The sequence below is a fragment of the Stegodyphus dumicola genome, chromosome X2 (genome assembly GCF_044657685.1).
Source record: "Stegodyphus dumicola isolate Sdum_Otavi_A_Nest chromosome X2, ASM4465768v1".
Lineage (NCBI taxonomy): Eukaryota > Metazoa > Arthropoda > Arachnida > Araneae > Eresidae > Stegodyphus > Stegodyphus dumicola.
In genome coordinates this window covers 132,962,341-132,988,700 of record NC_140781.1, presented here as the reverse complement: position 1 = coordinate 132,988,700, position 26,360 = coordinate 132,962,341, and the positions used below count along the sequence as shown (strand labels likewise).

At 33.5% G+C, this 26,360-nt stretch overlaps 1 protein-coding gene and 1 pseudogene across 1 annotated transcript in view; one reads left to right on the top strand and one right to left on the bottom strand.

The window, feature by feature from the left end:
* LOC118182818 (synaptogenesis protein syg-2-like) overlaps positions 1-21,980 on the bottom strand; it is a 437,413-nt gene extending 415,433 nt beyond the window's left edge. The window contains exon 1 of the mRNA XM_035352205.2: positions 21,847-21,980. Within this exon, the coding sequence (XP_035208096.1) occupies positions 21,847-21,877 (31 nt within the window). The 5' untranslated portion in view covers positions 21,878-21,980. The remainder of the gene's footprint in view (positions 1-21,846) is intronic.
* A 3,038-nt stretch (positions 21,981-25,018) lies between these two features.
* Positions 25,019-25,987, top strand: LOC118182819 (glutathione S-transferase Mu 4 pseudogene; annotated as a pseudogene).
* Positions 25,988-26,360: the final 373 nt, after the last annotated feature.

Sequence of the window (26,360 nt, the reverse complement as noted above, 5' to 3'; positions counted from 1 at the left end):
GAGATTTCTCTAAATAGTAAAATTTAATTTGAGCCTTAAACAAATAAAAACTGAAAACCTATTTGAAGCAAAAATTGAAAAAAAAAACGCAAACTTATTGAATTCTTAAGACAACCAAACTGTGTTCCTTACCAAAGAAAGTAGAATTCAAAGCAGCTCTTGAAAAGCAAAATTTTTGTAGATCTTCGAAAAGTATGCGATAAGGTTCAAAGTGTCTAGTAGCAGAACTAAGTATTTTAACATGTGTTCAAAATTCCCTATCCTGTTAAACTTTGTGTGCCAAACGCTGGGTGAGGTCTGTAAAAATTATTACCGGCGATGAGGATAAATCGTTAACTCCAAGTTGGTGGCGTATGAGACTTTAGACTGAGAAGCAAGAAGCGTGAATGTTAGTATGGTGGAAGCTAGGAAGAGCAATGACGTAGCTGATTGCGAAGAGTATTTATACTAAGTATGATGCATAAGTACAGCTAATCTGTGATTGGTTAATTTTAGGTTGTTATGTAACATGGAAAGATCTCGAATTTGAGTGAACAAATGAACGGGAGGGGAGAACACCAAATCTAGAATAGTTAATTTTGAGGTCGCCTATCGTTTCTTAAAGCAGCCATCGTATTTTGCTTCATCTTACATATATATATGTCTGTGTGTGTGTATAGACTACATATAAACATACATACATTATATACGTACATTGTGTAAATATATAGAGAGACAGCGAGAGATAGATAGACAGATAAATAACAGAGAAAAAAGGAAATATAATCCAAAATTTTTGTTACACTTTTGGTTCAAACGAAAACATACACTTTTTATTAAGATACATAAGATTAGATACACACACAAAAATTTGGTTTGAAACTTCGTCTAAAATTAAGGCTATACCTGGTATATTTTATTTCTCTTACCGATATTTTTTTATTTTATTTCGTATTAAAACTGAAACATTTTTGAAGGTTTTAAACTTTGTTTTCTTCGTTTTCTTTCGGTTTTTAAACCACTTTTGGGAAAATTTCTTTATGAATTTTTGTAAATGTTTAGTTATTGGCTTAAAGATATTCAAAAACATCTATAAATGAATTGAGAAAATTCGTATAATATGGAGAAATTGCAGTTTGTCTCCTGCAGAAGAACTACAATTATATGTAATCGCTTTGTCCCTACCCCCCCCTTTTATTGCATACCGCATTAATTTATTCGGATTGTCTTTTTTTCCCCTTTTGCATTATAACCACGCCAATCCTAAGAAATATGAGATAAAATATTCATAATTTTGCTAATTTATGTATGTATGTATGTATGATGAATAATAGATAAATTAAAACTGTAACTTAAATTTGCAGAACTTTCATTAAGTTAAATCTGCCTTTCTATCCCAAACATAGTAATTTCTCATAATAAACCTCTGGACTGTGCCATTACCAGATTAGTCCATATCATACGACCTTTTTCATTTTGTGAATTAAAACTCTTCCACCAAGTATAATTTATGGAGTTATTTCTTAGTCAACAAAAATAATAACAAATTCGAAACCACTTCTTTCTGTATTAAGATTTTGTCTCAAAAAATGCGCACTTGCTTTTTGCTCCACGGCCTATCTGGACTTCAAACGCCTGCAAAAATGTAGTTTTAAGTTTATAGTTCTCCAAAACTAAGGGACTTTGGATGGTCACTGTGAACATTCGTTTAATTTCTATTAGAACATTCGTTCTGGACTAAGGAACACTCTTACTTCTTACTTCTTTTTGTTTTCGCTGAGATCTGTACTTAGGGTACCTCAGCTCTGAGGGAAGAGCTCTTGCGAATTCTTGGCGTAATCAGTATTTCTTCAGGCAGGTAGAGTGGAGATTTGTAGAGTTCAATAACCTCTCTATTTTCGTATCTTTTGTGAAGTGAAATGATGTCCCGCCTCTTTGGTCAATGGCTAAATCCGGCAAAGCTTCTGGCTAGAATATGAAACTCCTAATATTCGGCCAAACGTTGTACGTCAAACTCCCTTTTCTTTCCTAACATCGAGTTGAGGCTTATGGTTGAAGATTTTCATAAAAATTTTACCTCAACAGCCACAAGATACTTCACACACTTATCAACACGCGTTTGCGAAATATTAGGAAAAGGCCAAAATAGCCATGGTAGCCTCTCATTCTTTTAATGTTTCCTCTAGAATAGGGGTTCCCAACTTGGAGGAAGTTGAGGGCATTAAAAAAGAATATTTTGTATGCCTAAATGATCACGAGCTATCATAAAAAAACATTCAGCCTGCTGCTTGTGTAGAAAAACTAGTAGAAGTTATAATGCATTTTTAGCTTGTCAGAATGTTTTTTAAGCCTTTCATAGGTGTCTGCAGTGTAGAAAATTCCACTGGAATTACTTAGCTTTGCTGTCCTGTATGAAGGCATCTGACATGTTAAGGATTAAAAACCAAAAGGGATTAGGTTGAATCCTTGCCCAACCAGGAACATTAGGAGAGTTAATTTTTAACACTGAGAATAAAATGCATTTTTTAAGAATCATTTTACTGAAGTAATGTTTATGTAAAAACAAACCTACAGTACAAAAAGTAGCTAATAAAAACAAAGTTTTCCCACAAAGTCTCTAAACACAGATGCTTCGAACTTTCTTTTTCTTTTCAGCAACAAAATAAAACACGTCTTGTAGGGTAAAAGAAAAATTCGTCCATATTATTTGGTATAAGCTTTTCCTAATGTAAGTTATACTGCAGAAAATGGCTATAAAAAAGCAGAGTTTAATGTTAAAATTAACTCTTTTTTTTTTTACTGTTTAAAAATTTAAACTGGATTATAAAAATTATCAAGCTATACAGGAGACTTTTGCCTAAATTTTGTTAATTCAAATAAATTGAAATGTGATTAAAATAGTGAAATATTTTCTTCGTTATCTGGTATCGCATAGTTTGAATCTACGTTTAGGTATGAACCAACGCATATTTCTGTTCTCAATTATTGAGGACAAATTTTAAAATAAATAAACTGAATAAAAACAAAATAAATGGTTATTTTCATACTCGGTTACGAATAGAATTTCCTATTTTATTCAACTCAATAAAATATCTTAGAGCTAACTTTAAAGAGAGTTGCTTATAATAAATTTAAATTTTAGCAATTATTTAAATTGAGGTTTGCTTGTTTTCCTTAAATGATGTCTAACTTGTGCTGCAGATTCCTTAGCATATAATTGAAAATTCTATCTGCGAAAATACGGTAAGGTTCAAAGACGTGCAATTTATCACGAAAACTGAAGGTGCCGCTACTCATGATCAATAGCAGTAACCAACATTCAGGGCAGTGAATATAACTTTAGAGGCGAAGAGATGTAAGTAAATTACTTCAGTAGTTTCTGTGGTAGTCGTTAGTCACCAGTTGTGTAATGATTTACCTTAGAGGCAAACTTACGTTTGATTCATTAATGCACTCATTTGCATAAGTAATTTATCTCCATTCACAGTCTCTTTTAAGAATATTAGAGAGCTATTTGACAGATACCTGGCCCAAGGAAAACAGGATTTTTAACTGAAAGAGATATCCCTGTAAGCCCAAAACTTTCGTAAAATTAGACTAGTTTGGTTTGCTTTTCAACTCATGCACACATGTTTTATAAGTTATGCTTACCATTTTTGAATTAATTGTCAAAATAACGTATTAGAATTCTATTTACTCAAAATAGAGGAGTCAGGCCTGTTTAGGATAGCTTGCGATAATTGTTATTTGTGGTTAAAGGTATAAATAAATTCGTACAACATTGTTACGAAAACCAATATATTGTAGTATGTGTACATATCAGGAAGTACCCAAAAAAATGACCTGAATTATTTTTAAGCAATTATGTTATACTTTTTACTTACATGTGATAATCCTTACAATGTGTTTTCCAGCAGCATAGCTATACATTTCTTAACGTATTGCCTACTGTTGGAAATGTTGAATGTGGAACACTTGACACGGAATATTTTTCAAGAAAATCAACGAATTTTCTTCCTCTTCAGCCACATCACTGTACTGATTTTTTCATCAACTATAGTTTTCGAGAGCCAGATTACCTGTGAAAGCATTAAAACGTCATACTGAGTAGGAATATTTGACTGTTGTTGTTGTTGTCGCTAATACTCACTTGTGTGAACTATAGTCAGCGCAAGCCCACGAAACTCCTCGCCGCAAGGAGGGCACGTATACGCCTGCCGTCGGCCACAGCCTGGACACCTAACATTGCGATTTAGTTCAGTTTCGCAACCAATTTTGATGGACAGCACCCGGGGAATGGAGTCGAGGGTCTCCCATCCCTCTCCCCCTACCACCAACCTCTCGAGAGGACTTTCGGCTCGCCAATATTTAGAGTACCCCCATGCCGTACCGACACTATACATTTGTATACCCCCGCCTTCTCCGGCATTCTAACCCGGGCACTTCGGCACGCAGTCAACGACACTTGCCACTATACCGGTTGTATATTGATTTACCTTGATATAATGACTTATATATTGAATCCATATAGCAGATGATATAATCTGAGAGACATAGCGTGAAATAACTAATTTAATTTGCGTTTTTTCCGTAATTTCACTTTTCAAACGATTTCATATTTCAGTCATTTAAACATCTGTTTGCATCAGATGATTCCATATATTCAATTTGCTGAGTAATTTTTCAGATTGAATGCACACAGAACCGATGATAGCTTGATAAAATTAATTTTACCAAAAATATATATTACAGTTCTGGAGCTTTCCATAAAACTACTACTACAGCTCTTTTCAGCATCACAGAGTGCAATCAATAGTTGCACTTCAAACTACTAGGAATGTTAAACACAACGCAATGCAAATTTCAAATAAAAGGCGAAGCTCTTACGGATATCTCAGTTCTCCGAATTCAGCTCTGATCTAGTAACTGAGAACTTGATGCTCTCTTCTGGCTTATGTAGTTTTCATCCCGGCCGCCGAAAAATCTCTAATACCATCCATTTCTTGAAATTACTAGAAGGCGATCAAAGTTACACATAAGGGCCGGATACGGTTACAGTTAAAATAAGGATTATTTGCATGTATTCAATTACAGTACCAATTATAGTCATACAGAGACTGAACCAAAATGTCCTCAACTGTCGCCAAATTAGGCGATTTCTCGAAAACATTTCGTGACAAAAATTAGTGGCCTAAACCACTGACACTTTGGCGATATCTTGCCAGTTTAGCAAAATAGCGATTTACTCAATGATAAACAGACCTTGCCCGTTGTAATCTTACTTTTCCAGCACAGCGTCGTTTGTTTCAAACATTTCATGTTACATTATACAAACATAATGCAATTTCACTATTTCATTCGTACAAAATTCATAACATTACTCCCTTCCCAACGACTGCACGTCGCGGTCAGTGCAAGCCCTGGATAGGAAGCCATACTTACCACTGAGGAAAATTAATGCAAAACTAAAACAATAATTTTAATAAATAACTTAACAATAAATGAAAAATTAAATCAATAAACAAATCCATTTGTGCACAGATTTGTACACAAATAGAACCATGATCTTAATATATTTCTATCATATACACAATGGGGACCACGTATTAGGGTCATAGAGAGGGGCTAGCCTCTCGTAATGAAAGATTTCAGGCTTATAATTTAATGACTTAGGGATCCGAACTTCGACATAATTACGCCTGCTTAAAACTGTCCAAGAGTGACTATAGTTTAAGAGAGAGTCCTTTTCGTCGAATCGGATTAAATAAGTTCACTTCGTTCAATTGATGTCCTGTAGCTCTCGAGTCGGCATCTCCGTCGCCAAGCTGACTCGTAGACAAACGTCACGACCGAAGAGCATCTGGGATGAGGAACAGCCGAGAGTCTCGTAGACAGCACTGCGATAGGCCGCTAAGAATATAAGTAGCTTCTGGTCAAATACCTTTTGATTTCTGGAAACCATCAGTGAGAGGTTATTAAGGATAGTTAGATTAAAAATTTCTACCATGCCATCTGACTCCCCCGTGGATGAAAAAGTATCGTTTGTGTTTCGCCGATGACGAATAGTTTGCATATTTCTTTAATTAAAGTCGATTTCCTTCCTTGATGGGGATGTAAGTGAAGAGGCACTCCAAAGCCTGAAATCTAATTCTGTATGCAACCTAAAATCTAATGCGGCTACCGTGACAGCCTCTTGATCAGGAATAGGTTACACTTAACTTTACAAAGTAATCAATGACAATGAGGATGTACTTGTTGCCATCAGCATTTCCGGGCAGATGTCCCAGGATGTCGAAGACGATTAGTTCTGTAGCTGATCCTAAACTTTAACCTTGAAGCATCTCTCTGCTGTGTATCTTCAGTACTTTCCGGCCCGCTCAAACGTCGCAAGATTGACACCAGTTGCCTACGTCAGCCCTTGGATTACTCCAAAATTCTTTGAGGACCTCTGGTATCGTGACCTTGGAAGCACTAGCTGCAATCGGTATGCCTGTCTATCATGCGACGCGAAATTTTGGTAGAGATTAAGGGAGTCGCAGAGAACTATAGATCAAAATGCTCTGCAAGGTAGACACCAGTTGTAGATTGACACCAGTTGCCTACGTCAGCCCTTGCATTACTCCAAAATTCTTTGAGGACCTCTGGTATCGTGACCTTGGAAGCACTAGCTGCAATCGGTATGCCTGTCTATCATGCGACGCGAAATTTTGGTAGAGATTAAGGGAGTCGCAGAGAACTATAGATCAAAATGCTCTGCAAGGTAGATTTCCTATTTGAAGATTACATCAAGTCAATTATGTTTTTGATGTCGCCGTCTTCCATTTGGTCCCTCTTGACTTCTTCGTCACTCCATGGGTAGATTCCATGGGTCATTATCCAATGACGGATGGTGACGTTATATTCCTGGAGACTCTGTAACATCTGGCTACTTCGGCTTTGGAATTCTTGAAATTTAAAAGCTGGGTTAATGACGCATGATCTGTGTTGAACAGGATTTTTTTAAAATAGAGATAATATTTGAAAAGTTCTAAGGCTTTATCTATTGTGAGTAAACACTTACTAGTGACACAGTAATACCTTCCGGTTTGTTTGAATTCGTTTTTTATTTTGCAGGTAATTTAAGTTTTTATTTCCTCTTCGACGGCTTCATTCTTTTCCTGAACTGATTACAGGGCCTCTCCCAATTTTTCATGAACAGCTTTCATCTCTTCCTTAAAGGATACTTGTCCCCCTTTTACCTTTTCTTCGAATGCAGCAAATGTTGCCACGAGCTGTCTTAGTTGTTCCTCAATCGCTCTTGGCATCGGAATTCAACCCCATACCTGACTTGCGCGCATACGAGTTCGTAATGTACTGAATGGACACAGAACCCGATGATAGTCTGTTATAATGTATTTTACCAAAACAGATACTTTTAAATTCTGTAACTTTCCACAAACGTTCTCGTACAGCTCATCTACTGAGAACATTAAACACAGCGCAATGAAAAGCGCATCCTAAAGTCGAAGCTCTCATGGATATTTCAGTACTCCTAATTCAGCTCTGAACTAATAACTGAGAAACTGATGTTCTCTTTTGGCTTATACAGTTTTCCTCCCGACCGCCGAAAAATCTCCAGTACTCTCATTTCTTGAAATTACTGGAAGACATATACAGTTAAAGTTACACGTAAGGGCCTTATACCGTTACAGTTACATATAGAAATAAATTACAGTACCAATTATAGTTATACATGGACTGGTCAAAAATGTCGGCAAACGTTTGCGCTAAATCTGTTGACAAAATTAGTAGCCAAAATCATCGCTACCTTGGCGATATCTTGCCAATTTAGCCTGATAGCCATTTACTCAATGTTAAATAGACTTGCCCCCTGTAAGTTGTTTCTTCCTTTCAAGCATTTCATGTTACATTACACAAAAAATACTACAATTTCACATATAATTAACTAAGATTATTTACATACGCACAAAATTCGTAACACTACCTTTAGTTAAAAGTATATAAAATTATTTACCTAAATATTAAAAACATTTATTATTATAAATGATTAAATATTGTAAATGGCCATGAAAAAAGTCTTGCATAATTTAACAGATTAAAGCAAAACTATGCGTCTTTTAATAAACTGAAATTAGATTAGATGTAGCATAAAGTCTGTTCAACAAATAAAGAAAAATAAACATATAAATATGTGCAACATCTTTCTAGACCTCAGATTGGTTATATTATTATAGAAAGTATTAAGGTACGTATATCATATAAACAATAATATAATATAATCTGTAACAAATTATGTTAATCTTGAGTCCAAACTTATATAAGATATAACTGTACAAATCTAGAGCAGCTGTTCTCAACCTTTACACTAACGCGTACCATCTAAACAAAAACTGAAAAACTTTAGTACCACCATTACATTTTACAAAGATTATTTTTCAATTTCTCAATAAAAACATTAAATATATATAGAGAGAGATTAGCTATTTGTATTAAATACGCACAGAACAAAAATATTAGATTAAAAATTGGTTACCATTTTAAATTAACAAAATATAAGTTATAATACTTTAAATCTAAAATTTAGAAAGAAATTTGGGACACTTTTCGGATCCACCTATAATTTTGTTTTGTATTTATTTTCCAGATATAATACAAGAAGGAAATCCTTCTTCACACATATAGGTTGAGCAAAAAAGCAGTAAACATTTAATAGCTTTATTTGAAATGCCTTTAAATTCTTTTCTTCGGTTCAGCCAAAAGTTAACAAGCATGATATTTTTTAAATCAATCAGTTAGAGTTCGATCACAAATTTCTATCAATTGTTCTCTTCTTCACAAGGTTAAAATTGGAGGTACAAATGAACAAAATGGATTTCTAATCTAGTTTTCCTTTTCATAATCCTCGTTAAAATACATGTTGAAATTATTTACTAATGAAAAACAATGATTTTTAATGCTGGATGCTAATTCTTCTCTTATTTTCAAATTGTTTTCGGTTAGAAAGCTTTCTAAAAGTGGTAAAAAGCTTAAAATATTGTTATCCAATTCTTTGATTTTTAGCTCGATCATTGCATATGTTCACTTTGTGCTTGTAATCCTAAATTTAGTCCATTTAACTTTTCCAAAATATTAGCTAAATATGCTTAACGCACTAACCATAATTAACTAAATAAACATTTTTGCAGTTCAAATTTTGAATCGTAGAGTGAAATTTGAATTTATGATACGAGTTCGTAATGTACTGAATGCACACAGAACCCGATGATAGCCTGTTATAATGTATTTTACCAAAACAGATACTTTTAAATTCTGTTCAAAAAGACGATTTAAACCTCTGGATAAACCACCTTACTTTGGAGTGTAGCAAGTGTTTCATGTTCACTGCCCATCTCTTGGCACAAAATCGTAAATATTCTTGAATTTCAATGCTCAGCTTTTAATAAAATTAACAATTTTTACAGGCCCACCATCGGCCGAGCGGTAAAGTCGCTGAACACTAGTAGTTCGGTCCGAGGTTCGAATCCCGCGAACGGGCTGGCTGCATGGGCGTTTTCGTGGTTTTCCCCATGCGTAACGTGTATACGAGCCAGTTTTCCTTAGAAACTCCTCCACGAAGGCATCCCTCCCTTTAAGATGATAGCCCTCGAGGCTTTGCCATAATCACACAAACAATTTTTACAGTTTGATTCAAAACGATTTTCAGATTTTTGGGGAGTGTTTTGGCTACTATAATTTTTTGATGAATAGAGCAGTGAGAAAATTTAGTTTCAGGTGCGACTTTCTTTATCTGAGAAATAACACCGGAATGTTTTCCTTTTAAAGCTGAGCTCCATTACTGCATACAACAGTGCACTTATTCCAAGGAATATCATTCACATACATAAAATTGTCAATTACTTTGAAAATTTCATTTGCAGTCGCTCTATCATAAAGAAATTCACAAAATAAATACTCTTCGGCAATTCGTTTATCTTCTTCGAAACGTTTGTAAACTAATAATAATTGAACAAAGTTCGTTATACCAGTACTTTCATCTAATCGCAATACGAAATACTGTGTTTTATTTTTTAAATAAGTGTCTCTTTTGTGGAATTTGCCGTTTCGTGAATTTGTCGACTTACTGTATCATTTGATAACGGAATATTATTAGTGTTCTTTAGCTGCTTTTCCGTTTAATGATGTTAAAACAATATCTTTAGCTGGTATTAATAAAAGATTTTCTCCAATAGTGTGAGTCTCCCCAGACTTGGCAATTCTTGGGCTAAGTAGCTTCTACAGCACTTGAACAACACCTTTCATTACTTGAATAATTTCCTCTTAAAATATTCTTCAGATTTATCCTTTAAATTGGCATGCTTGGATTCAAGATGTCTGCTTGGATTCAAGATGTCTTTATGGAAACGATGGTTTCATATTTTGATTGGGCAATAGTTCACCGCAAACAAATTGAGGTTGAGAGTTCATTTTATCTCCATTCCAAATAAACCCTAATGATAACTAACTTTCATTATACTTTCTATAAACAATTTCTCTTTTCTTTTCAGTATTCTTAGTACTCTTAGATTGTTCTGGATACATCTCCAGTGAATCGTCCTTTTTTCGCTTTGTCAATCCTAGCTATTTTTCCATGTTGAAAATTTTTATTATTTTTTCACAAACATTTAAATGCACAATATATTACGAGTTCTTTAAAGACAGACGGCGGCATTTTCAAATCGCGTAGAAAAGTACGGAATACAAATCAACAAGAACACAAAATACCTGCTTTTTAGAGACAACAAATCGACGTAAAAATTATTCTAATTGAAAATAGATCAATATGAGCCCGGAAATGGCGGAGACATGCTAATAAATCGATCACCTCTAAAATAATTTATCAGGTATTATTATCTTTTTATAGGAAGTTATTTTTATTTCCTATTAAATACAACATTAAATGACTCCTTTTAAAAACATCACTTATAACAAATTTTGTTCTTTCTATAATTAAGACACAATAACACGCCGAATAAGTACTAATTCACAAGTCAAACAACAAATATCAGCGTTAATTTTCAAAATTTTCACAGGACTAGTTTCAATGATTTTACCGAACCACCATCCTCAGCTGCAAAACCTCAAATGTTCTTTCTATGGCTAAAACAATATTTCTGAAAAAAAATTAGTTTGCTAAAGTCTTTGAGCGGCTATTGAACTTGAATAAAACTCAGCTCGCATAAATTTACGAGTGTTAGAGAAAAAACTTAAACAGGCTGTTGGGGTATTTAATTTTTGAATTTAATAGTTTAAAATACTTTGTTTCTTTGTGTACCACATATTTTTCTCTTGCGTACCACCTGTAATACGCGTACCACTGGTTGAAAATCGCGGATCTAGAGTTTCTTCTTACGCTGAAGTTTTTCTAATTCTAAATGGTTGTCATGAATGTGCAAACGTTTCGTTATCTGGAATTTGACAGATGCATTCTATTATTTCTTCGTAGATATAGATTGTAGAACTCGGCCTGTGTTTACTTACATAACACAGAACATTAGCCAACTAGTACCAAATATTCGTCTTAATCACTTGATGCGTTTTCACATAAGTATTTCCCTTTCTTATATGTTAATTGCGTCAATATTCATTGCAAAAAGTTATTGACTTCAGATAGGATATATTCAAATAAGATAAATCATAGAAGTTGAATAAGTTATCTTCGTTGAGGTTTTGCTTATACATTATGACGAATTTTTTCCCTCCTTGCTGCATGCCTTCCTGGTGTAATGGTTAGCGCACTGGGCGCGTATTTGAGAGGTCCAAGTTCGAGTCCCGGCGAGGGCATTGCTCATTTTATCACGTCTCCTGTTTCAAACAATCCTTATGAGTCTACAGTGGGCCGGAACTAAAAGGTGGGGGATGATAATTATTCACCGCCAGGATTTGGCGATTATATCCCTTGATTGCCCAGTCGCCCTATAAAAGGGGGAGTATATAAGGTATTTTCTCCCTTCTTTCTGCATACCTTCGAGGTGTAACAGTAGTACACTCGACATATATTTGAGAGGTTCAGGATCGAGTCCCGGCGAGGGCATTGCTCGTTATTCATGTCTCCAACTTCAAAATAACCTAATGAATCTACAACATAGCCATGCCTAGGTTTTTTCTTTCCCTGAGGCAAGGATGTAAATGTGCTCCCTACATTAACCAAATTAACGGTATTTATACACTTTTATATTCAATAAAGATAACTATACTAAATCATATAGTAACTTTATGTATTCAATAAACTTATAATTTATAATTTTTCAATGAAAGCATTTAAAAGTACTTTATTGTAAAATAGCAAGTAGCAGTGAAATAATACGAATAGTTCTACAGTTAAGATAACAGTATTAAATTAATATCCAAGCTTTGTTTTATTTAATTTTTCTTGTTTTTACAATTAAATTGACAGTATATATTTTTAATATGCACTTGACTATTTAATCAATATTCTGCACAGAAAATAGTGATATTTGAAAGTTTCTTCGGAACAGGGGAAGATTTCGCATAAATACTTTATTTTAATTTTTCTGAAGCTTCTTTCGTCTAACATAGTAACTGGCAACCTAAAGAAATATTCTTAACGCAACTTCCGAAGTCAGGTATGAGCGAACTCAACACTATTCCTAAATTATTTTTAAAAGATCTGATTTTGCTTCAGAATTACTGGAGCATCGTGATTTATAAAAATAAACATTTCTCATGGAATATCTGCACCATTTATACCATTTCGATATTTAGGTGCTACGTTTCTCCTTTATAAAATATTTAAATCCAATTATATCAATTTTCCTACCCATTCTCCGAAGAAAGGATTCAGTGTTCTTGCACACCTCTTTCCCTTCGGCAAATCTATCGAGAGGTCTTTCGGTGCGACAGTATTTTAAGGGCCCATATGCCGCAAAATCACTTCACACTAACAAGCATCCATACATTCTCCAGAGTTCAAACTCAGGCCGAAAGATATAGCAGAAAGTTCCCCTATCATCATGCGAAAGTAACAGCACAAAACATGCACATATAAATTTATTCTTAATAAAATTGTAAGGGGATTTTTCAATTCAAGTTCTTTCTATTGAATGATAAATAACACATTTAGCTTTTCGGTATATTACTATATAACATACCATTTACGTTTTCCCAAATATAATATATAAAGGCATTCATTGAAGAATAACAATTTTAAAATGAATACCAATAAAATCAGTAACAGTTAAATAATAACTCATGCTGCTATAAAATCGAAGATAACTTATCACTATTAAGCCTGAAAAGGTGATCACAAATTTCCCAATGTGAAATCCGACACCTTGGCAACTAATCTACTCAGTCATTATGTTTTCTTTTTCTCTTTCCTGTTTCTGATCTGCTATCTTCCTGTTCAGACTTTGCATTAGATCACTACTTAACAATATGCTATACAGTCCATTAAAACTTCTGATGGAAATCAGTGAATCCCTCCATTTAGTTAAATTAAGTCGCGAAGTTTGTCCTTAAAAATATATTGAGAAGATACTTTACCACAATATGCGCACACGTTACAAAAAAATCTATGCCTTCAATCACTCAATCGACTAAAGCCGTGACTGCGAAGTTTCCTAATCCCCTGGAACTCCTGTAACGATGGAACAGGGAGCACTAGGTACGTGGTGAAAATTCTTGATCAGAGAATGAGGGGTCATTATTTTTCTCTTAATCCGAGAGCGATAGATTCATGATTGCACTTTGATTAAAGGCATTAACTGAGGTAAGTAAGGTTTCCGTGCCGTTATTTAGGTGCAAAGATGAAACAGCACGGTAAGATTAAAACAGAACCCACATTGTAACTTACCCTTAAAGAAAAGATACGTTCTAACTTCATAATGAAACATGGGCATTATTCAGGCAACAATCAAAATATTGTTTTTAATTCGACCCTGCACATGCTTTTCACATAACTAACAAATGGAAAATGAAAATATGGACTTCCTCTTATATCTGAAGATACTACATAATAACGAGTTTGTTTTTAAGTTAGACTAATATAACTACGTTCTGTTAATATTTGTACCACTTCATAAATATATTCATCGGAAGAGCACAAAATTGTTAGCAAAAAATCAGTTTATTTTCTGTCGATTTCTCTATTGCAGTATTAATTTGCTAGTGTTTCACAGTTTAATGTTTTTAAATATATTTGCATGTTTAACACATCAAATATCATTTTCGTACATATTTCAGCAAAAATGCTCCCCTACGAACATGCGATGTGTATATTTTCTTAGAAACAGATCTTAAAAAAAACAGGGAAAAGTTATTGAAGTAATTTTGAGTTTCTAACTGAATCTCTTACTTACATTATCCCTGACTAGGTAATCAGAAAAGGAGTTAGAAAAGAAAGAACAAATATTTCATAATCATTATATAGGATAAAATGCCATTCAAAATTTTGGTTTGGTTTGGTTTGGTTTCGTTTGGTTTCGTTTGGTTTATTTGAATGATGGTTAAAACACGTGAGGGCTATCTGCTTAAGAGACGGGATGTCTTCATGGAGGTCTTTAGAATAAAAACTGGTTCGTATGCACGTTACACATGGAAAAAACAACATAAATGCCCATGTAGTTAGTCGGTGCGTCTAGAATCGAATGCATGTCAGAGATTTTATCGCTCAGCCGCTGGTTGGCTTAATTTTTTTAAATGAAATGAGCATTATTTCAGAACATTATACTGGCAGATGGATTCACATAAAGGAACAGAATCGGTAAAATTTCTCAAAAACTAGTAAATAATATTTGAAGAAAAAAGTAAATACAATAAAATCTATAGAATATACCTTAAATATTACTTTTAAAGCCCTTGTCACAGCGCCAAAACGTGTAATGTAACATCTAAACGAACGAAATGATTTATTTTTAGAAATAATCATTCTGTTCAAAGCTACTACATTAAATAAAGGCAGAACAAAAAAAATATCACATAAATATTTTAAAGCATTCATGCTTCAAAAATATCACATAAATATTTTTAAAGCATTCATGCTTCCTTCCATTTTTTCTAGTTTCAAGGAAATCTCAAATGGGTCTGTTGCCTAAAAATATTGTATCTTTTAGCAAAATAATTGTTAACAGATGATTCATATAACATACTTAAGGAATTGTTAAACCTTATATGCAAAGATTCTGGATCTACTCCATTGCTTTCTGTAGAATTTGGCAGGATTCATCCTATTTTTAAAATGAAGAACAGCAAGAAAGGACGCTTTATAAATACGTTTAAGTCAAAAAATTTGTAGGAAAGGAATTATTATTAAATCATAATTCTGGAATTTTCAACTAAGATAAGCTTCTAATGCTACCCAAGAGCTCGCCTGGAATGACATCATATCCAACGTAAATAGCCGGAAAAGTATACGAACAGGTGATGCTGATAAAATATGAAGAAGGAAATTCGAGCTCTGAGCTCTCATAAGAGTAATATTAGCATAGCTATAGAGATAAAAATAAGTTTGTTTTGTTGAAATCCATACAGGCTTCATCTAGTTATATGCACTATTATATCCTCAGATATAGGATACAAAATTAACAACAAATTAATTTCCAACAAGATGAAACGTACGGCATGACAATCGGAGTTTTCCTCGATATTCATTTTCATGCACGATGGACAATTTCATGCATTGCACTAATATCAAGCTTTCTTTTATTGGATATTATTTTTGTCTTAATTAAAAAACTGCAGAAGATAAGATATTTCAATAATGCTGAAAATCATTTAACTAAGAAACAATATACCTTGTAATTTAGACGTCCAAAAGTGCAAAGTCCATAGTGATATGTACAATAATACACCATGGGCGTGCCATCTATGCACTAGAAGGACTAGATTAGTCCTCTAGCATTTTATACATTAACATTATCAAGTATATTTTTACATAACATTTAGAAGGAATAAAAGAACATCATTTTATCTCTTTTGAGACAATGCACAGTTCGAGAGTAGTCGAATTTTCGTCGGAACTATAATCCGCAAGTGCACATTGGTATCTCAACCGAAAAAGGAGTTTCTAGAACAAATCAGTAGTCTTCCAATAATATTATCTATTGCATCAAGTGCCATTTGCCGCGCTTTTAAACTTTACCTCACTTAAAATAACATGGTTGAAATTTTTGGATGCCCAATTTCCTCTATAAAATAATTTTTAAAAAAGAATCATACATTACTTGTGAAATTTTCTAGTGCGAATTAAATCAAAGGTAAGTTATTCTGAAAATTTCACTAACAAGTTGAAAGAATTTGAAAGAAAAGAAATGCAAAATGCGTGCTGAATGTTGCGAAATAAAATGTGAATGGTGCAACGCTTAGGTCTGAAGTACAACTTCGTTAAATAAGATTTCCAGCCAAGAGAGGTACGTGGATCCTCTAAAATAGAATGCTGGCAATGGCTAGAAACCTGGAATACACGGCACGAGACCTCTGTCTCTGTTGCTTGAATCTAAAATAGAAACCGGAAGCAGTCGCCATCACATGTACAGTTACTTTTCATTTAAAATCTGCAAAAATAATCGAAAAAAAGCCTTCAAGCACGTATTTAAAAACTTAACTATGATAGCGGTCAAACACCTAAAATTCTTGAACTAAATCAATTTTTGACTCCAGATAAAATCAGAAGGTGTGAAATTGCATGAAAATGTAAAATAAAATGAAAAAATTTTAAAAATAATAGAAAAATGCCTTCACGCAGGTATACAAAACTCTAAACATGGTGATATTCAAACAACTAAATTTTTTAAATAAAATCGATCTGTAACAACGAAATTCAAATTAAATATGTAAAGGCACTAAATCACACCCATTCTATAGTTTATTTTAGTTTAATAGTCCATAAATAGTCAAAATGAAACATGAACATAACTTTCAGTTAGGCCTAATGGCTCCAGCATATTAAGTAGTTCAATATTCACTATAAACGTTGTATACATGCATAAATCTTTATAAAACAGAATAGTGTATATGTATGAATATAAACGCAATTCAACACCAGAAACCAGACTTACTATCTTATTTGCCACACAAAGTCATGAAACTGAAAAGCACGAAAAACATACAACTGCAATGTCACCGGGCATGCGCAGAACCCGTTATGTGCAGAACGAGGGAAATTAAGAACTTATTGGAGTATATAAGGTATTTTCTCGCTTCTTTCAGCATGCCTTCGTGGTGTTAACAGTTAGCACATTCGGCGCGTCTTCGAGAGGTCCAGGTTTAAGTCCCGATGAAGACAATACACATTGTTCACACCTGTTGGATTAAAAATAGCCTAACGAAGCAACTTCTGTTCAACTTGTTTATGGTACAAAACTAAAATAACCTTCCGATTCAGTAACCGGTGATGCCATGAATCAGACCTTAAATTCCGCAGTAAACGGTTTACAATGAGATCATTAAATCCTGCTTCTACTGCCCTACACGGTAATCCTAAAATTTTCATCAGCCCCTTATTAATATCTCATATATTATTATCTAATATATTTTTAATGTCTCATAAATTTAATTCTCTTTTGACACCATCTTACACTGGACCTCATTTATTCGTTGACGGGAATGATAAGAATTTCATTAGCGATGCAAGCGGAAAGCTTACTACAGTTTCACTTGATCGGTTAAAACCTGCTTAAAACCTTCCAGATAACATTACTCATATCCCGTCTTTACCTCTTCCAGTTTCAGCTCCCTACCCATGATGACTTTAATCAAACGTCTACCAGTAAAAGTTGACGTAAGGTCCGATTTCTCATGCATTTAGTCACAGACTGCATTCCTTAAGTACAAACGTGTACTATATTTAACATTTTGTATTATACATATGTTCTTATTGCATCTATAACCATGTGTAGTATATTTTTATTACCTTGTACTTCAATTTCTATCTTTCAGTACTTTAGCATTATATCATTATTTTCCGTATATATTGTAAATATTTATTATAATTTGTAATCGTGATTTTGTCACTGGGAGCATACTCTGTAACACTTCATTCACACGAACGAGAGATGCGCCGCATCAGCCAATCAGCAAAAGACGCGCATGTTTTACGTCACAACTTCTCTCTCGCCTCAGAATCTCTTTCGGCGGGTGCCGCTGAGAGGAAAAAGATTGCTGCATTTTTATTACTTTTATGCTATTCCATGCTGCTTCATTCAAATACAGGAGTCAGACCAAACAATGTCACCTTAACTCTCGCCGACCTCTGAGATCTGTCCTCTGAAGATATTTATAGTACTTCCTGCTTCTTGTGATTACTGGCAATATGAGGGTCGAATTACGGTTACAGCTAATATAGTGATCAATTACATTTATTTAATTACAATACCTATTACGGTGATACAAGAATCGGACCAAAATGTCGCCAGATGGTCTCCAAGTTTGGCGACTTTTGGAGATTTCTCGCCAAATTACCGATATACACATTTACTCAATGTTAAATGGACTTGCCCCTGTATTCTTACTTTTCTGGCATAGCTTCTCTCTCTCAGATTTTCATGTTATGCAAAAGAAATACAACAATTTCATATACAATTACACTAAAATCATTTATCTATGTACAAAATTCGTAACAATATTGATAAATAAATATTAAATTTTTAGACTAACATTTATTTAAAATAGTTCTAAAATAATTAAGACACAATAACACGCCGAATAAATACTAATTCAGAAGTCAAACAACAAAAATCAGCGTTAATTTACAAAATTTTCACAGGACTAGTTTCGATGGTTTTACCGAACCATCATCTTCAGCTGCAAAACCGCAAATGAAAAAGATAGGAAATAATGTTTAGATAAGGTAAGAAAGCCTGGACAAGAATAAGCAAGTGGCGCCATCTGTTGGCGAAACCAGAACTAAAACATAATTTCTCTAAAAGCCGAAGGCAAATTTGGATTGGAATTAGGATCGTTAACTAGAACAGAAAGATTTTTATGAATGTGAAATGCCTCTAGAAAATCCAGTTCTCCAATGGAAGATGTTTTTGAATAATTTTGGCAGCAGAAAAATTGAAAGTGTGATTTTCGGACCAACAATGTTGAGCAACAGAAGACTTCTGTGTTTCCTTTTTTCTAACATATGCCTCATGTTCTTTGACGCGAAATTTTAAGGCTCAGGGCTTTATTGACAGGGGCTTTTCACCCAACATTATTAATCAAGCAGTTAAAAAATTCTCATCTCAACACACTAAAAGCCACACTCTTATTTTAGGAGATTATAAAAATTCTGTTGTCATTCCCTTCTTTCCATCAATTAGCTATAAAGTTGCACATATTTTGCAGAAATTTAACTTTCGGGTTGTTTACTCTCCCATCAATAAAATTCCAACTTCTATACTCAAGGACCCCATTCCGGATATGAATTCCTGGGGTATTTATAGGATTCCTTGCCAGTGCGGTTTAATTTACATTGGCCAAACTAAGAGAGCCTTAAAATTTCGCGTCAAAGAACATGAGGCATATGTTAGAAAAAAGGAAACACAGAAGTCTTCTGTTGCTCAACATTGTTGGTCCGAAAACCACACTTTCAGTTTTTCTGCTGCCAAAATTATTCAAAAAACATCTTCCATTGGAGAACTGGATTTTCTAGAGGCATTTCACATTCATAAAAATCTTTCTGTTCTAGTTAACGATCCTAATTCCAATCCAAATTTGCCTTCGGCTTTTAGAGAAATTATGTTTTAGTTCTGGTTTCGCCAACAGATGGCGCCACTTGCTTATTCTTGTCCAGGCTTTCTTACCTTATCTAAACATTATTTCCTATCTTTTTCATTTGCGGTTTTGCAGCTGAAGATGATGGTTCGGTAAAACCATCGAAACTAGTCCTGTGAAAATTTTGTAAATTAACGCTGATTTTTGTTGTTTGACTTCTGAATTAGTTCTAAAATGTTTAATAAATCATTAATTACTTTAATTTAAACTAAAAATAAACAAATTATGAAAACATTTATAAGTTTTTAGAGAAACTTTTCTAAGTGGGACAAAACTTGAGAATATTGTCCTTTTCTCTTATTTATTAAATTTTTCTTGGACTCTTATATAAAAATAAATATGTATGTATTATAAACTTCTTCATTTCTTACTAAGGTCTGACACCTGATGAAGTTTCGATTCTGATTCTAGTAATGCCGTTTGTAGCGCCACTAAAAATGATTTTCATAACGTGTTGTAGATGCTCACCGGTCACTCGGGCTCTTTGCTTACTAATTTTCAACTGTGAAATAAATTACTTCACATATAAACGTATTCCGAAACAAAGCAACTATTCTTAGTGCAAAAATTCATAACTGAGCCTATTTATTTTTTGATACGTATAAATAAAAATTTATAAAATCTGTATCTTCAAATATTTGAATAAGATTCATATCACACCGTAAATGAATAAGCTGCATTTTCAGATTTTCTAATGTTATTCAGGTTTGTTTTAATGATAATGTAAATAATGTAAAGTGCTTCAAATAGAAACTAAATTCTTTAAATTTTTGTAACACCGTATTTGAGACAAAAACATCATTTAAATGTATTAGAAAACCGCATAAAACTGCTTCAGAGGCAGCATACGGCCCGCGGTCCACTAGTTTGTGACCACTAATCTCTGTGCAACTGGATTAATATTTAAGAGAAAACGTCCACAATGATTTTGTTTTTGCAACTACTTCAAAGTCGATGTTAGCATATATTTAGCGCAAGTATTTTTTATTTATTTATAGAATTTAGTCCAATTAACAAAGAATAAAACTGTGGTTAAGAAGCCTCAGTAAAATGACGTTTCCTATTTTTTATGTTGCAAAAGTGACAAATATCTGATTATTTAGCTCTTCATCCTTTCTCTGATAGTAATTCCTTTGTCTCTGTTATCTTGGGTTTATATCAGCAGTTTTGTACTCTACTCCACTTATCCGAGCTGACTGATTGTATTTAAAGATATATTCCTTTTAATCATCTTAGATGTCGGAAGTGATGCTGTTTGGGAAGCTTATCGTTTCGTATTACAATGAAGAATTCGAGTATGATTAGTATTTTCAGGGTATGCTCTTTATTCTGTCACATGTGAGATAAACTGGGTGAAATTCCCATTTAGATAAAAGTTTATACTTGATTAAAGTCCACTTCTATCCTTGAAAATTACCTAAATAGCAGAGAAATTTGACTTACAACAACCCTACTTAATCAGTCAAAAATCTGTAATCTCAATTCACATAGGAATTTTTAATCTCAATTTCATTTTTCCTAACTTTTGTTCTGTCTGAAATATTATATTTTTTCCATTTTCGTTCTTGATTTTTTACCTGTAAAAAAACGAAATGCAAGAATGTAAATTTTCGGAATTAAAATGTTCGGGGACGTTCGCAGCAAATTTTCCGGGGGTCAAAGACTGATTATAAGTAATTATAGCAGTAAATTTTTACTTAATTACTTATTTCGCAGAACTTCAAAGGCATATTTTGCATCAATTAAAAAACCTACTGCATAAATATACTGAGTATATACACTCTTAGACAAAAAAACGACGCACCAAGAAGGACTTATTCGAATGGGACGAAAATCGGTAGAAATGATGTACACGTCCAGAAAAACAAATGATTACAGTTTAAAAAAAAAAAAATTGGATGATTTATTGAAATGATAGAGCTTCACAAAGTGAAAAAGTCATAACTTTCAGATTCACTAGTACAACCTTTTCTTTTACTTTTAGAATCACTATATCTACTATCACCACGTGGAACAGAAATAGTCTTAGGGCTTGCGTTAACTGTGCCTGTTTACATGTGTCATTACTTTTAACAAAATTTGAATAATTTGGAAAGTAAAATGTGCACTTACCTTCTGAAACCTCAATCTGCTTGGTTAGCATTCGGACAGCAGGCGTATACGCATCAGTTTAAACATCCGGAAAAATAAGCAATCGTTCAGCGGGTAATTCTTGGTACGTACGTTTTACATCATCACGTTTAGCCTGCAATAAATGAAGTTCTTGAGACGCACAAATATCAAAGTTAACCAAATCATTAGTTCAGTATCCGTTATCAAGAGAAAGTCCATGTCCATTATTCATTATGTTAGAAATAGCAGCCAGCATTCATTATGTTAGAAATAGCTCTTGTGAAGCTGAATATTTGAAACTGTGTACATGAGGTTATGCTCTTGTTTATTTTGCATTTGTTTCGTTATAAATGTATGACGCATAAATGCTACTATCATTTTAGTAGAAAATCTCGTACTGTTTGGGAAGGGATGCCTTCGTGGAGGACTTTCTAAGAAAAACCGGCTCGTATACACGTTACACATGGGGAAAACCACGAAAACGCCCATTCAGCCAGCCCGTTCGCGGGATTCGAACCTCAGACCGAACTACCAGTGTTCAGTGACTTTACCGCTCAGCCGCTGGTGGGTCAAATACATATTATTAATTATCTGATTGTACCTATTGTTAAAATTAAAAATTATATATATGGATATATTAAATATTTTCTTTCTAAATAATAAAAATTTCTTAATAAGATAAAGTTTGAAGAATATTTCTTGTGCATGCAATACATTTAAGAGCGAGTATTTATTAATGTGAAATTTAACACACTAAACGTATAGGAATGCAAATTTGGAAAATTCACTTTGATCAAAACTGTGCATTGGCTATTATTATAGAACATCTTTTTCATATAGACTACAGTAAAAAATTCTAAGGTTTTCCACTATTTGCACATATAACTAAGCTTACATTTGATCTAACTTCGCACTGAAAGTTTTCATAAGAAATCCCCGATGCTTTAATTATTTTATACAGAAAATTGCTTGGTAAAAAAATTTCCAACCATCTTGATTAAAGCGCGGTGAGGGACATGTGAAATTACAGATATGGTACTAGAAACCCATTAGTCCATTCTACAAGCCGCTCCCACGGTGGCGGTGCAGATGTGCACTTTCGAAATATGCTGCCGGTAAATCTTGATTAAAATCTGAGGTAAATAAGATGATTGAGGCCAAAACCCTGAAAACATTACGAGGTAGAGCCTGAAAATCGTCGGCGTCCTCAGAGTCACTATCACTGTTCATCATAAGAACCACTAAGTTCAGCAGAGCACAGAAATCGCGTGCCCACATACTAGGCGTCTAACACGCAACTTCGTCGATAACAGACCACGGCCAAGGGCCGTAATCAGAAACTTAGATTTTTTTTTTTTTTTTTTTTTTTTTTTTTGTATTTTATAATGTGCTTTGTATTCTGCAATACCCTACTTATTGGCTACTTATTGGCTAACCGTTCCTAAAAGTATGGTATGTGTACTGAGTATTCTCCTCTATGTTCCGTTTCTTTTTGTTTTTTGATTTCCTCATACATTGATATTTATACTTATTTATTTTGGGGTCGAAAGGTTTCTTATATCGCGTAATCTTAAAAAATATGATAGGTTAGAAATACGGGTCTCGAACGTTGCGTTATGTTATGCGTTATAATAAGAACAATTAATTATTTAAATGCAATTAAAGTCCAGATGTAAAAGTTTAGAAATGGAACTTGTAAAGTGGTAGTAATTTCTGCCTTCTTCAGTTCACTGATTTAAAAATCTGCGAACATATAAAAACATTACATTTCAATTTGGAGTAATTACGTAGATTCAGTGACTCAGTGCATTTTAGACGTCAGTAAACTTTCCGCCCCCCCCATTAATAATTGAGCTTTATTGCAATGAATAATTGCATTTTTCCCTCCGTGGTTTCGTGCTGTAAGTGATAAACATGTCCAAATGGGAGTTAGAGAATCCGTAGTTCGAACGTCGGTGAAGGCACAGCTGATTTCTTAAGTTCCCTCAGTCAGAAAATTTATAAAATTCTACACTAGGACCCGAATTAAAATATGATAGACGATAATTCCTGAGCCTAGAGCTTCTCTTCAGTCATCTTTTTATGTGGGGAGAAATTGTAAGTAATTATCTCATTCCTCCTTGCGTGCTCTCATGGTGTGAATGGAAACATATCCTACCAGCATCGGAAAATTAGTGGTTCAAATTCTGACGAAGTCATAACTAATTTTTCAAGTTCCTTGGCACCGAATTGTTTTATGGCCTCTACATACTGATCGAGATGAAAAGATCTGCAAATTTCGTTTTGCCATATTTTCCGAAAATCAGCAGCAAATGTTCACTGATACACATATACATTTGGGAAACATGTAGGTAAAGTAATAATCCATATCCCTAAATAACTTGGGACAATAGAGAACTAATATTATTTTCAAAAGTAAGTATGCTCAGGACGTTAATTTTCGGTACGTGCAAATTCATGAATTTTATTCCTGAAAACATTAAACTTCCACTTTTTATATCAGTTTCTCACATTTTTAAGTTTTATTATCTTAGTATTAAATATCCGGAAATAAAACAATATGCATTCTACAAAATAAAGCTAAGGAATATGTATTCTGTAGATTAATCCACTAAAAGAATAAAGTGAAAAAATAAAGCTTAATTTCATTTTTGTTGAATGTTCTACGTATGGTAACACATATAAAGTACTTTTATTAAAACGTTGGTTTTGAATAAAATATATGACAATGTCGGGTTCTTATTAATTAGCCATGAAATGCATTTTATAATTAAAAGGACATATTATTTTACTTGAGCTGTTTGATAATATTTCATACATTTTAAAATGCTCTACAAAGATTCAGAATACAATAAATTATTACAAATAAAATACTTTTTAATTATTTGCATTTATACTGATTTATGAAAGGCGAGATTAACAAGTAGATTATAGAAAGCTGTAATATGCTTTGTCATGCATAATTTCTGCAAACTTGCTTTCGCATACGTACCTTTCAAACTTTCCAAACTCATATCGTTTTTATCTTTTTAGAGTTAAGTGTTCGCAGAGAAATGAAGGGTAAGTCAATGGGAAAATTAGCCTATCGTTGGTTAGAAAAATTATCTTCTTTAGTGATAAGGATATTACATGATAGCAAAAGAAATATATAGGCTTGCGTTTCACATTAGCTTTCTATTCGTATTTTCTACCTAGAATCCTCAGTTCATAAGGCACCTATCAAGTATGAGTCGAGGCACGTTAGGTTACTGGGATATGCGAGGGTTGGCTGAACCCATCAGATACCTTTTGCACTACAAAAAGGTCGATTTTGAAGATAAACGTTACGCTTTACGTGGCGACGACTGGCAGAATGATAAATTTCAATTAAATTTGGATTTTCCTAACTTGCCTTATTACATTGATGATAAGGTGAAGATGACTCAGAGCATAGCCATCTTAAGGTACTTAGCAAGAAAATATGGTCTAGCTGGGAAGACGGAAGAGCAAAACGTACGTATAGAAATGGCTGAACAGCAAATCTACGATTTCTTTTCAAGTTTGAATCGTACCTGCTATAATCCAGAATTTGAAAAGTTAAAGGCAGAGTTTGTGAAGAGTGTTCCAGCTCAACTTAAGCTTTTTGCTGCATTCCTTGGAGATAGAAAATTCCTAGTTGGTGATGAGTTGACTTATGTTGACTTCATGGCCTATGATACATTTGACTTCTATCGCCTTCTCATTCCTGGAGTTTATGACGATTTTCCTACTCTCAAAAGCTACTTAGATAGAATAGAAGCTCTACCTGAGTTGCAAGAATATTTCCAGTCTTCAACTTATAAGCGATGGCCAATTTTTAGGCCTGTAGCTTATTTCGGAGGAAAAGGCCCAGAGCCAAAAAGAGTGTAAATTACGTGTTTTGTTTTAGAACTCCGATCACATCCATGGACCAATATTAGCTGGTTTATTTGAACATTTAAAAAATGAATTTGAATTCATCTGTTCTTCATGACATTGTGATAGAATAAATAAGCATAACGGTATGTAAATTTATTGAATCAAGGTAATAAGCAAAGCTTTCTCTGATACACCTGTCATTAAAATATAACTATAAAAATTTATGCATGTACATGGAATTTTTTGGTAAATTTTGTTTGGAATACTTTGTTCATATCTTTTATTATAACTCTTAAGAAATTTTTTAGTACTTTGATAAAACTAAAATTCTTATTGTTAGTTAAACTAATTTTTAGTCTGAATTGAAACATAAAAAATAGAATCTATAATTTTTAGTTGCGCAAGCGTTTTTCTGTACCTTCTAGCAGAATTTTTACGTGGTATGTAATTGTAAATATCACCCACTAATGAAGTACTTCTGAGATTGTGCTTTTCATAATTTTATATACTTGTGGGGGGGGAACTTTCAGGATCTCTCTTTCCAATTAAAAGTTTATTACTCCCTATATAGCGCTTTATCATGATTACTAGCTGAAATATCAAGGGATTTTGAAATTAAAGTCTTAAATTTTATTTAT